This window comes from Hippopotamus amphibius, chromosome 13 (assembly GCF_030028045.1).
Source record: "Hippopotamus amphibius kiboko isolate mHipAmp2 chromosome 13, mHipAmp2.hap2, whole genome shotgun sequence".
Taxonomy (NCBI): domain Eukaryota; kingdom Metazoa; phylum Chordata; class Mammalia; order Artiodactyla; family Hippopotamidae; genus Hippopotamus; species Hippopotamus amphibius.
The window spans coordinates 35,925,879-35,939,311 of NC_080198.1; the positions used below are offsets into that span (position 1 = coordinate 35,925,879).

A 13,433-nucleotide genomic window follows, 5' to 3' on the forward strand; every position below is an offset into this window, starting at 1 on the left:
GGCAGCACATTCCTGCAATGGTCCTCAGTGGAATCAGACAGACAGAGGCCCTCGTGGGCTCAGGGGACCCATCTGCAGCCTGGGAAGCCCCTCCAGGTGTAGAGACAAAGGGCCTGAGGCGTGGGCAGTACCCAGATGGGGCGCCTTCATTTGTGAGTGCAGTTTTCTCACCTTTGGAACAGAGATGCTTGATGGTCTCTGGTTGGTTATGGGCAGAGCCTGGCCCAAATGAGTAAGGGCTTCTGCTCTGGAACTCCGGTCTAAATGCCAGACCACCAGGGCTGGGGATTCCTTACCCTTGGCTATCTTGGGCAGTGACTGAGGTCTGTGGGACCTGCTGCCTATTTTCCCTCACTGTGTCCTTCCCCTGCCCGACAAACATTAGAGAACAACCATCCCGAACCAGCAGAAGCGGACATGAAGACTAGAGACAAGGCGCCAGGCAGGAGCCCTGGGTGGGAAGAGCTGGCCTTTGTTCAGCGGACTGAGGCAGCTGAGCAGGACCGGCTGAGGGCAGCCCCAGGACATCCCAGTGGCCCCTCCATCCTCTGAGCCTGACCGTTTATTTTGCAGACAGTCTCCATCCTGGAGCAGCGGTTGACGCTGACGGAAGACAAGCTGAAGCAGTGTCTGGAGAACCAGCAGCTAATCATGCAGAGAACGCTACCGTGATCAGCGGGGGCAAGAATCAAGAGCTTGGTCGATTTGGGGGGCAGCAGGCCGGAGATTTGTACTGGGGGACTTGGGTAAATAAATAAAGGGGATTTAGCTCTGGGAATCCCATCCATCCCAGAGCCCCAGGGGTCATGCACCTCTGCCCTCCACCCAGCTGTCCGCACCTGGAGACTCTCCACCTGGTGGTGGGGGGCCCCCATAGGCGGGCGGGGCCCCCATAAGCACAAATGACCACGTTTAGTTTAATGTGAAGGAGCCACTTGAAAATGTTTGCTACCTTGGAGTCCTAAGGAGCCCTAAGATGGAGGAGGAGGTACCCCCAAGCCACCCTGCTTTTCACTTTTCCCTTACCAACCTTTCTACCATGTGACTGGCTTCCCCCCACCCTCATCCAGGCGTAGAGATGGACTGCTTATTGGTTGGATGAGCCAGGAGTTTCCTATAAGTCTGACAAAAGGCCCAAAGTGGGCCCATCTGTGTGTTTTACCCAGGAACAAGCATTCTGGAGAGGGTGGTGGCTTTGCAGTGGCCTTGATTTCTGCCCCACATGTGTTCACTGGGGCCTGATGGCTTCTGCCTCTGCATGCATGAGGGCAAAGGAATCTGAAGATTAAAATGGACTTGATGGAGCTTGTCCCTGAAATGGCTTGTTCTGAGTGAGACCGAATCAGTCCCCCCCCACCCCCAGGGCCCATAAAGGGAGAATGAAAGTGGTGTCTTGAGACGGCCCCTGCCAGGATCACCTCTGAAGCCCAGCACACCCTGTTTGCAGCCATTCGGGGTCTTCAGAAGCAAGGACAGCCAGAGCCCCTGCATACACCCTGTCCCTCTGGCTGGCCTGCCTTGCTGCTTCAGCTGGGACCTGGAGGCCTCAGGCACCTGCCTTTCCTCTTGAGGGTCCCATAGGCTGCTTCCCTTGCTTCCTTGCGGGAAAGCCAGGCAAGTGTTTCCCATATGTCTGGGTGTCGTCCATGCCTTCTGCATTCAGCTTCTTGGGGCCTAGCCATCCGAGGCGGTATTTACCCTCCAACACACCTGCCTGGCCCTGGGGCCTGGGGGGAGGACGGTGTTAGATCTTCCCAGGAGCTGTCAGTACCAGGCAGCTAATGAGGTTCCCAGCCTCTGCATCTCCCAGGTGGGAGCAGAGTGAATGCCTAAGAGCTTGGGCTGACAAGAGGCAGCCTATGTTGAGTCCTGTTGAACAACAGGCCTGGGGAATCTGCCTCTTCTACCTGGGTGGAGAGAGCTGCAGTCTGGAGTTAGGCCTCAGGCTCTGCCTTTGGTCGAGCTGTGTGATGGTGATGTAACCTCTCTGAGCCTCAGGTTTTTGTGTCAGGTGGTGTTGAGGTAGGTACTCAACAGAGGCCTGTGGCTCCCTGCCCCCACCAATCCGAGGACGATGAAGGCTGCTGTAGGTGGGGAAGAGGCTGCTGGCTCAGGACATTTTGGAGGCCCCCAGGAACCTGCTGCAGTGCTCCCATGTGGCCCTGCTGGTGTGTAGAAGAGCCTGGAAGTCCTGCTGGTCTAAATTGGCAGGTAAGAGCCTCAGCTGCCTTGGGAGGTCATGGGCTCCCCATCCCTGGAGGCTTTTAGGGAGAGTCTGGGCAACCCTAAGTCAGCTTGCTCAGAGGGGACACAGCTTGTGGGGCCAGGCTTGTCATCCCCTCCCATGCTGGCTGCCCTGTTGTGGCCAGTGGAGCAGGAGCGTCCAGGTGTTGGGGCTCTGGTGATTCGAGCAGCCAGCCCAGGCAAGGCCCTCTTCAAAGACACAGATGGTGACCCTTGCTGGGGACAGCAGGACAGGAGCAGGGTCTCCAAGGCATTGTGTGGCAGCTCTGCTCACAGGCCAGGCAAGGGTTGCCACCCATCGCGTCTTCAGTTTATACCAGGATCCAGTTTTGAATTTCTCTCTGAAGTCCCCCTTTCTCTGTGGGAGAAAACGTGGATGTGAGGGTCTGCTAGGGATTTGGGAAATGGCCTGGGAGGTAGTGGTGTGGTGTTTTCCCCTAGAAGCCCCACCACCATTATCAGACGTAACCAGTCTGGAGAGGGGTACTCACCCCCTGCACACACCACACACCTTGTCTGGTAGGACAATATCAGCGTGTCCTGGACAGTCTGACCTGGGCCCTCCCAGATGGAGGCGGGCCAGAGCCGTGGCCATGGGCCGCTGGGGAGGGTTTTGCAGGAGTGGCCCGGGCCAGGCCCTCCTGAGGGGTTTCCTGTCACTCACACGCCTGCCTTGATGGAGCCACCAGCCAGACCTGAAACTGGGGAGAAGATAGTTCTTGAAGAGCTGCGTTTGTCTTTATTTATTTATTTATTTATTTTATTTATTTGCTGTGTTGGGTCTTTGTTGCTGCTCTGGCTTTCTCTAGTTGTGGGGAGCAGGGGCTACTCTTCATTGCGGTGCACGGGCTTCTCAGTGCAGTGGTTTCTCTTGTTGCAGAGCACAGGCTCTAGGGTGCATGGGCTTCAGTAGCTGTGGCACTCAGGCTCAGCAGTTGTGGTGCATGGGCTTAGTTGCTCTGCGGCATGTGGGATCTTCCCAGATTGAACCCGTGTTCCCTGCATTGGCAGGCAGATTCTTAGCCACTGCACCACCAGGGAAGTCTTTAAAACAGCACAGAGACCTGCTACCTCCAAGCCTGGGGGTCAGTGTGTATGACCACGCCAAGGCAGAGCCGTGGGGGGGGCTCAGGCTTGCGTTTGGCCATGTTCTTCCCCCAAAGAGTTCCTTTTCTTGCTCATGTGGGGCCTGACCCAGGACCTCACTGCCCTGAGAATCTAGGGGTCAGGTTGCTTCTAGTGGGAGGGGGACAGAAAACCCTCAGGCTCTCTGACACTCTGGGGACTATCTGTCTAGCCTCAGTGACAACCCTCACCCCCGTGGAGGTGCTGCAGGACCCTCAGCTTGGCAACACTGGGCTGGTGGCAGGACTGGCTCTGGGGGCTCTTACAAGCAGAGGAGGAGTGTGGGGCCTGGAGGGGGGCTTGAGGTGGCTTGGCCCGGTTGGGGGCCACATGACAGGGCCTTTCTTGTGGTTCTCCCCAGATGACACTCCCCTCCCTGCTAGCCCTCCCCAACAGCTCCTCTGTGGCTGGGGCTCTTACCGATCCCCCCCTCGTGCTGCCCAGCTCCAAAGCAGCCCTCTGGAGATGTAAATACCTCAGCTTAGCCATCATCTCTCCTAATTTTGGATTTTGGTAACTGAGCTCCCAGAAAACCAAATTGCAGATTTTTAAATTTAATTTAATTTAATTTAATTTAATTTAATTTAATTTTAATTTTTGGCAAGGAGGCTGTGTTTAGTTTAGTGGGTTTCTTGTTAGGAAGTACATCTCAGCGGCAGTTCCCCACCCCCACCCCCATCCCTTCATGCCCTAACTTTCCTAACATGTGAGATGAAAGAACAGGTGTCTGTGATTTAAATTGCAATCCCCCATCTACTACCCTTTGCCAGATTCTCAGGGTTCCAGGGGTGAATCTGTACTTTCGGCCAGAGAAGCTGAGGGAGGCAGGTCAGGTGGGCTGGACAACCAAGCCAGAAAGAAGCAGCTGAGTCCAGCCTTCCCATGGCAAGCCTGCCACCCTTCATTCCTGAGTCACCACTCTCAGGAGCACCTGACAGGCTAAGTGCTGATGGGTCCCTGCAGGCCTGCCGGTGTCCCTCCAGAGACCTGAGTGGCACGAGCCAGCCTGTCCTGGAAACTGCCATCCTCCCACCCAGCAGCATCCTGGTCCCCCTGTCCCGTGATCTCCATGGTGGTGTGCTACGTTAGAGCAGGCTGGCAGGAGGGCAGAGCAGGGGAGACGGGGTCGCTCTGGGAGTCAGGAGCACTGCCTGAGTCCAAATCCCGGCTCTGCCCCCTGCTAGCTCCATGACCTTGAGTGAGTTTAGTAACCTTGTGGAGACCATTTGTGAGCTAGTGCCCGTCTCACTGGGCACACGAGGTGCTCAGAGCAAGAGTGTGGTCAGTGTGTGACTGGAGGGAGGTTTCTGGTGGGTCAGACCCCTTCCCTGGAACTTGGCCTGTGTGTCCATGGGGACGGGGTCTGATGGTCCTGGAGTCCTTCTGGCTCTGAAGTTCTAGGTGGCCAGAGTTAGTCTCTTGACCCCGTGGCCCCTGCCATGGGCATCCCCATTGGTGAGGAGGGAGTTGGGCTGGTAGACAGCCCTGCCCCACCTGAGGAGGCGAGCCCTCCAAGGCCACCTCTTCGGCTGTCTGGCTGTCGCTGAGGCCGAGGCCAGGCTGCCACTAGGGCGGCCGGGCTGGGGGGCGGGTGTTTGTGATTGCCGGGAATCCCGGAAACCCGGCCCGCTGAGCAAGCACGAGCGTGGTGAGTCACGCTGCCCCGGCTCCCTGTCCTTAACCTCGTCTTCCTAAAGGATCTGCTCCAGATGGGACCCTGATGGCTCCCGCTTTAATGGGTATGTGGCCATTTAAGGGGGACAGAAATCAGCCCCGGGGTTTTCTCCAAGCACCCCCACTCCACCCCACCCCCCCCCGCCTCAGCCTGCCAAGGAGGGAACCACCTTGCCAAGCCAGCAGTGGCAGGCTGGCGGCCCTCGCTCGTGTCCTGTGAGCATCACCGCCCTGACCCAGGGCCTTGTCCTGTTGCTGGGTAGGCGCCAGCCCACCCCAGCTGACCACCCTAGCGCCCTGGGCTTGCTTTACCAGCCAATCTAGGGAAGTCTTTAGAGGCCCAGAATGTGGGGCCCTCACAGCCATGCTTAAGATGAGACTGGAGCCAGGCCAGACAGCCTGGGGCAAAGCCATTAGGAAGCTTTCTGTGCCAGCCCCTCCTCCGGCTGGGAGCTGCTGTGTGGAAACACTCTCCCAAGAGCCTATTTATAGAGCAAGGCCGGGGAGTGGTTTCACTTCAGGTGAGGCCATCTCGAGCCCCTTCTGCCTGGGCTGCTGCTTGTGGCAGGAGCCCTGTCCACCCCCCACCCCCACCCCACCCCAGTCATGAGACATCTGAGCACTGCTGGAGAAGGAACCTGGGCAGGAGAGGAAGTCACGTCTTCCTGCAGTTTCCCTTTCTCACTCCTTAGCTGCTCCTTCCGGCACAAGTGCCTGTTCCTGAAAGTGGGACTTCGGTATCTCTCGTGGGTGCTCAGTGGGCAGAGGCTTGGCCTGCAGGAGCTGGGCCCATGTCAGCAGTGTCCCTCAGTCACGCACACTGACATCTTCCCCTGGCCATCTCCATCCTTCCTCAGCTGGGCACCTGAACTTAGCTTAGGAATGGAGACTGACTTCGGAACCATGGCCATCCCTGAGCACCTGGGCCCATGTTCACCCAGTCCATGTTGTTCTCCTGATCTCAGGCCTGGCCAAGGGCACAGGTGTCCTGCAGATGCTCTGCTCAGTGGCCACTATTCCAGACCCTTGCCCTGCCCCTGCCCTCCCCTGGCTACGCTCAAGCCAGGGCCTTGCCTTGACCTGGCAGGCCTCTCAGGAACCATCCAGCTCCCCCAGAAGCTCCTATGGTGCCCCACCCCATCTCTGAACTGAGCCCCTCAAACTGACCCCAGCCAGAGCCGCCCAAGGAAATGCCCTCGTGCCCCAGGGTCAGCACACCCCCCACCCCCACCCTCAGCTCAGCCCCCAGAATCGTTCTCCATCACAGCTGCTCCTGGATTGGCTCCCCCAGAAGCCTCTGGAACTTGGAGCAGGAGAAGCAATGTAATTAGTCTTCCCAGACCCTCCAGGCAGCCGCTCATATGTGCCTGCTAACTGGAAACAGAAGGTGCTTTCTGTTGCAGAGGCCTGGGCTGGCCCGCATCTGGGCTGCTGCTGTGGGACTTCTTGGCTGTAACTGTGAAATTGACCTTTGCTCCCAGGGTTGCCCTGGTTCTGGGGTTGGGTCCAGTTCCCCTCATATTGAGGTGTGCTTGGGAATAGGGCCATTTGTGAGGTTCCACAAGGATGCCCATGATTTTTGAGACATGTCCCAAAGTCTCCTTTTTTTCCAGTTTTAATAATTTTTTTATTGAAGTATAGTTGATTTACAATGTTGTTAGTTTATGCTGTACAGCAAAGTGATTCAGTTATACATATACATATTCTTTTTTTTAATATTCTTTTGCATTATGGTTTATCATAGGATATTGAATATCGTTCTCTGTGCTGTACAGTAAGACTTTGTTTATCATTCTATATATAAAACCTTTCATCTGCTAACCCCAACCTCCCACTCCATCCCTCCCCTAATCCCCTACTCCTTGGCACCCACAAGTCTTCTCTACGTCTGTGATCCTGTTTCTGTTTCATAAATAGGTTCATTTGTGTCATATTTTAGATTCCACATATAAGTAATATCATATGGTATTTGTCTTTGTCTGACACTGCATTTAGTGTGATAATCTCTACTTGTGTCCATGTTGCTGCAAATGGCATTATTTTGTTCTTTTTTATGGTTGAGTGATATTCCATTGTATATATGTGCCACATCGTCTTTCTCCATTCATCTGTTGATGGACATTTAGGTTGTTTCCATGTCTTGGCTATTGTGAGTAGCACTGCTATGAACATAGGGGTATATGTATCTTTTTGAATTATAGTTTTGCCTGGATATATGCCCAGGAGTGGGATTGCTGGATCATATGGTAATTCTATTTTTAGTTTCCTGAGGAACCTCCGTACTATTTTCCACAGTGGCCGCACCAACTTACGTTACCACCAACAGTGTAGGAGGGTTCCCTTTTCTCTATGCCCTCTCCAGCATTTATTGTTTGTAGAATTTTTGATGATGGCCATTCTGACTGGTATGAGGTGATATACCTTGTAGTTTTGATTTGCATTTCTCTAGCAATCAGTGATATTGAGCATCTTTTCATGTACCTATTGGCCATCTGTATTTCTTCCCAAAGTCTCCTGTTGGGATAACTGCCTCTGGTTTGGGGGAACCTCAGCTCTGAAGGCCGCTCTGGTGAGGGAAGGGGGCTTAGGCTGGGGCAGGTCAGGTGAGAGCCCTTCCAATTTGCCCACCACTCAGGCCATCCCAGAGCTAGCTCCCCAGGGAGCTAGGACCTGCTGAGGTGTTGCCTGCGTCTTTCCTGCCTGGTGTGCTTCTGCCCTTGGCCCGCTCCATCTCTTCAATATAGCAGCCAGAGTCAACTAAGCAGTAAGATTAAAAAATAATAAATAATGAAAAGAAAACTTGTAAGACAGCTCATGCCATCCCTGCTCAACCCCTTCCAGAAGTTCCCCAGCCTCCTTCAAGTATAGGCCACAATGCTCACCACAGCCACGAGGCCTTACTCAATCCTGCCCGTTCCACCCCACCTCTGTCTCCTGCCACCCTCCAGCCTCCTTTCATGCCCCTCCAGCCGTACCAGCCTCCTTATTGTTCCTTGAACACACCAGGAACATTCCAGCCCCAGTGCCTTTGCACCTACTGTTCCAATTGCCAGGAATGCTGACTTCACTTTTCTGTGCCTTGACCTCCTCATCCACAACATGGGGTAAGAGTAGTAGTAGCCTCATAAGGCTGCTGGAAAAATTTGCTCTGACAATTCACACAAAGTTCTCAGAACAGGCTTTGTCCCTGCAAGGGCTCCGATCCATGCCCTGGGAAGGTGGCTGGAGGTGGGGGCTAAAGGGCTAGGCCCCCAGCATCAGAATCCTACAGGCCATGACTAGTGAGCGAAGCCTTCTTGGAACCTCCAGACCAGCGCATCACAAGCTGAATACCGCCAAGTAACCTCATTGAATCGCACATGGAGGTGGAAAATTACCCAGCCGTATCCTGCCTTAATTCCTGACCCACAAAATCATGTGGTATAATAAAATGGTTGCCCCTTAAAAAAAAGGAAGAATCCTACAGGCCAGCCAGCTGGCTACAAGGCCTACTCCAGGCTGAGCCTTGGTCGGCTGGCTGGAAACCTGGGGCTCAATCAGTGCTCCTGGGAGGGAGACACATTGTACCCCACGAGGCCCTCAGTCTGCTCCCTTACTGCCATGGGTCTCTCACTGGAACCCCCACTCCACATGCCAGCATGGCTCCTAGGCAGCCTTTTCCTAATGAGGCTTCCAGCCAGCAGGCCAATCTGAATGCCCAGACACAGCTCCCAGTGGACAGTGAGGGAGGGTGGAGTAGCCAACCCACATGCCAGGCCTCCCTGCCCACCTGCTAGCTGCGAGGAGCAAAGGTGGAGGTCAGGGCTGACAGGTCAGTGGCCTCGCTGCACTAGGGCTCTGTGGCGGGGCAGGGGCAGCTGGGCTGGATCTAAATGAGCATCTTGCTGCTGGCCAGGTGGCTGGCTGTGGAGGGGCTTCCTCATGCCCCCGTGGGCCCTCCCACCCACTTGGTTCTATCTTGCCCTAAGGGCTCAGAACCCCAGTCAAGCAGGGCCAGGGATTTAGGGATTTTTCTGTCTGAAGGAGAGGAGTGGGCCCTCTAAGGGGTCTTTCCTACTGCTTCCCTCACAGACTGCTGGCCTGGGGGCCTCCTGCTGGGGCTGGGAGCCTGGCAGCCACCTTGCGGGGGGTGGGCACCAGGACTTCTGGGGACAGTCTTCCCTCCTCCCTCCCTCCCTTCCTCCCTCCCCCTGTCTTCTTCCTCCTCCAAACACATGTTTCCTATCCCCTCTCAGGCCCCTCTCCCCCTCCCCAGCCCCTTCCCATTTCCTCTCAGAGGCCCTCACTCGCATGTGGAACTCATTAGGAGACCCTCAGGGCTCGTAACCCAACTCTGGCCTGGGGATGGGGCCCTGTCCACAGCCCCCATGCTGAGAAGAGCAGTCTCCCAGTCTGGCCCCTGTCTGGCCCTGTGTAGCCTTGAGCTAGAGACCATAGGAGCTGGTCATGGCCAAGAGCTGGCTGGTGCTGGTTGGGGGAAGCATGGCCAGGCGTGTGGCTCATCTCTCCCCAGTTCCCATTTAATCTTTCTACCCTCCTCAGGAGCCAGGCCGGGATGACTTCCGGTCCCACTGCAGCAGCCCAACCTGCTGGTGAAAAGCAGACCTCAGGGCACCTAGAGCAGACCAGAGGGAGGGTGTGGGGTTCTGAGCAGTTACTTGATGACCGTCAGCTTCTCATCTGAAAATGAAAAGGGATGTCCAGGGAAGAAAACGTAGTATGAGCAGCCACTGGGCAAAATAAGGCCATTTTCTCTCCTGAAGGACAGGCTAAGGGCACAGTCCCATGGGCTGGGAGTGGAGGTTATGCAAAAAACTGATGCTGTGGTCACCAGAGTTTGGGAAATGCCAGATGAACAAAAACCAGCTATATCCCTGCAGGACTCTTCAGAGCGTTTAACACACTCCTATGCTATGCAGTGTTTCCCAGGCATTTGACAATATGACCCTTTTTATCAAGGTGTACCTGGTGGGCCTAGCATTCTTAGAATCCCACTTTGGACAATTCTATAGGAAGAGCCCTAAGGAGGCAGGAGGCATGGGTCCATGCCCCTGTTGGAAAGCCTCCCTGAGGGTCAGGGCAGGGGCAGTTGTCTGCTGGGTCTGAGCAAAGGGTGGGAATTGAATGGTGGTGACAGCTAAGGAAGGGGCAGCAGGAGGCAGCAGGGGGCTGGTGTGGCTGAGACTTGGATGTGGGACCAGATGTGAGCTGTGCCAGGGCCCTGGTGACTCCAGTTACCTCCGTGCCCTTTCTCATGGGAGGTGGGTGGGCAGGCATGGGCACAGAGACAGAGGCATGAGGCTGGTGGGCAGGGTCTTGCCCCATGGGATGTTTGTTGGGCGCATCCACACCAGCCTCAGGACGGGGCAGCCACGGGCTCCAGGTTCAGAAGAGTCGCTGTCTCCTCTGTCCCTGTTCCCCTTCGTGTTGGAGCCAGCCTCTCTGCTCAGAGTCCGTTCTGCCCACACTGCCTGGCACAGCTGCTTAAAAGCCCCCTTCCCAGACCTCCATTCCAGGAGCCCTTCCCTCGGGGGCCACTGTCTGCCCCCGGGGCCCTGTCGCCACTATCCAGGCACGAGAGGGCTGAGCCGGGGGTCATGTGCTCAGCCCTGGGCTGGACCCTTCACATGGCACGTTTCCTCCTGTTTCACAGCAGTCCCGCATGGTGTATGGTACCCCATTCTGTAGAGAAGGAAACAGGCCTGGAGAGGAGAGGCTGGTGGTGGAGTCAGGATCGCAGCCAAGTCTCTCGGGCAGGCTCCCCAGTCTCCAGCCCTCCCACCTCACCCATGCCCTGTCCCAGCACACATGGCAGACTCACACGCTGGTTGTCTGAGGGCCACATTGGGTTGTCCCTCTTTGTCCAGCACAGGGTCTGGCAGGGGGTAAGCACTTGACCTTGCCTGGTACAGGTGTCAGGTCAAGGCACTCCTGCAGTGCATGGGGGTGGTTGGGAGACTATGTCCGGCGCCTCAGGACAAAGAGGCCCTTCCCCCTGACCGTTCTGATGCAGAACCTGCCTGGCTGCCCCGCGCCTCTGGGAGTTAGGGTAGGCAGAAGGTATTGCCCCACTTTATCGATGGAGAGGCTGGGGCACCCAAGTGCACAGCAGCAGCCCAGTTCTGGGGGTTCCAGCTCCCTCCTCCGTGGGAGCTCCGTGTCCCAGTAGTGCTCACGGCCTGGGGAATCCAGCCACTCCCAAGCCTGAGTTCTTGGGCCCGGCCTGGTGGTTCTGGGGAGGTTTTGACAGAGGGCTCCAGCTCTCGCCAAACTGCCCTCTCAATGCCTCAAGCGCACCAGCCCCAGTCTCAGAGCCACCGCTATGGCTCAGGCCAGAGGGCCGTGCCATCTGGCAGTGGGGATCAGGACGGTGCTGGCTTCTACTGGGAGAGTGCATAAGCCATGGCGAGGGGCAGGGAAGTGGGCAGGGGGCCTTAAGCAGAGCTGACCCCTAGGCCTCCCTGTAACCAGCTCAGAGGGCCCCACTAGGAGCCCTGTGAGTTCACTGGCCCCTCCTCTCTTGCAGGGTCCCTAGTCTTTGCAGGGAGGGAGTATCCCAGGTTTGGGGGCATGTGCCCCTGGGGCAGGAATAGGGCCGGGGCAGGCCACACCAAGAAGGGGAGTTTCCCAGACTGTTTCCTAGTGCTGTCACTCATGCCTGCCTACCTGGGAACACGGCACATCCAGTTCCAGGTGGCTGCTAGGCAGCTGAGCCCATGTGGGATGGCGCTGGGCGCTGAGGCCTCAACACAGCCACCTCGTGTCAGGGCCAGGCCAGTTGGCTCGCAGGCTGTTTCCCCAGCCTCATGGTCACATGATCACCATTCCTGTCACCATCAATGCCTTATGGGAGGAATTCCTGAAAAACAGGGCCGTGTGGACTGATTGGGGAGGGGACCAGACAGGCCCAGGCTGGCAGTAGGCAAATGCTAATGAGGCAATTAGGCCTGGCAGCTACAGAGAGACATACCAGGCACCACCTCTTGGCCCACCTGAAGCGGACCCAGCCCAGGCCCCTGGTATATCCGCCTGCCAGGTGCCCTGGGAATTCCCAGCCTCCTGCACTCTCCCAGCCTCAGAGGTTAGATTGGCTTTACTGTCAGAAGTCTGCCACTGCTGGCTCTCCTAATCGGAAAACCATAGCTGGTTTGCCAAAGGCGGACCAGGGCACCACCCCGGACTCCATCATTGCTCCTTGCCTTTCCTCTGCCTGAGAATCCCTGCCTAAGGCACCCTCCTGCCCCACACCCCTGCTCAAACCGCAGGGGCTCCTGGCAGAGGTGGCTTCAGAAGGGTCAGAAGCTTCAAGCACGAGGCCAAGAGTGATATAGTGGCCAGAGGCCAGCAGCTAAGGACCCCTGCTCCCCTAAAGCCCTGTCTTCCATCCCTCGGAGCCCCAGGTGGACACATGAGGTGCTTCCCACAAGCCCTAGAGTATCATAAAACAGAAGGGGGATCAGCCCAGGGCAAAGACTCTGGGGAGGGCATGCAAGAGGAAAGGGCTTGCCTTCACCCATGACTTTGAGGCAGGGAACAAGCCCACCCAGGCTTACCTGAGTCCTTTTCCTCTCTCCTCTGCCTTCATCCAAGCTCCAAGGAAATCAGAGCCAGCTGCCTGGTTTCTTGGGGCTGTTGAGCTGTTTCTCCTGGCCCTCTAGGGATGACCTCAGTGTCGGCAGATGTGCTTCCCCCGCACAGCCCAACCCTTCTTCCAGGCTTGCGAGTGGAGGTGTGCAGGACCGGAACCCAGGCTTGGGACCTGAGGGACCCCTGGCTCCACCAGGAGGTGGGAGTTTGGGCTCAATCTGCAGAGGAAGGATGAGCTGCACCAGGGCTGGATGGTGGAGCTCTCTCTCTGAAACGGAAACTGAGGCCTACAGCCCAAGGACAGGGATGAGGCCCTGTGAGGCACGGTGGGAGCGGGGAGCCATCCCTTTATGGTAAGAAGGCTTCTGACTCTGGGCAGGTCATGCAGGACAGGCTGAGGCCCTAGTGGGGAATGGAAGTGAGAGGTTTGTGGCAGAGAAGTGGCAGAGGCATTTTAAATCATAGGACCATGTGCTCATGGCTGACAGCACAGAGTCCAGAAGGAAGTCTGGATCCCAGTTCTGACTCAGCCACTTCCTGGTGACCATTCTGGCTTTGGAGGATGAGCGGGTTTGGGGGGAAGGATGAGCATATAGTCAAAGGAGAGAGCCAGGACAGGAGGGCTCCAGCAGGCGGACTTGTGAGTACAAAGACCCTAAAGAGAGAGCAGGCAGGACGATATAGGGCCCTGGGCTGGGGGAGCGAGGGAGAAAGAGTGCAGGGCAACCAGAGACTCCTGGGCCCTGAGGGGAGGCGAGGAGGTGGGGAGAGGGACCATGCCAGATCACTGAGGGCCATGCTGG

General features: G+C 56.6%; 2 protein-coding genes across 6 annotated transcripts in view; both read left to right on the top strand.

The window, feature by feature from the left end:
- POC1A (POC1 centriolar protein A) overlaps positions 1-778 on the top strand; it is a 74,425-nt gene extending 73,647 nt beyond the window's left edge. For all 3 annotated transcript variants that reach the window (XM_057705580.1, XM_057705581.1, XM_057705582.1), the window contains one exon: positions 574-778. In XM_057705580.1, the coding sequence (XP_057561563.1) occupies positions 574-672 (99 nt within the window). In that variant the 3' untranslated portion in view covers positions 673-778. The remainder of the gene's footprint in view (positions 1-573) is intronic.
- Positions 779-1,809: 1,031 nt separating this feature from the next.
- The window catches only part of DUSP7 (dual specificity phosphatase 7), a 32,536-nt gene continuing 20,912 nt past the window's right edge, over positions 1,810-13,433 (top strand). The window contains exon 1 of one of the 3 annotated variants that reach the window (XM_057704502.1): positions 1,810-2,211. The gene's annotated coding sequence lies outside the window, so the exon portion shown is untranslated. Of the gene's footprint in view, positions 2,212-5,048; positions 5,109-13,433 lie in introns of those variants that run through there. The other 2 variants (XM_057704501.1, XM_057704499.1) reach the window with 2 other exon arrangements.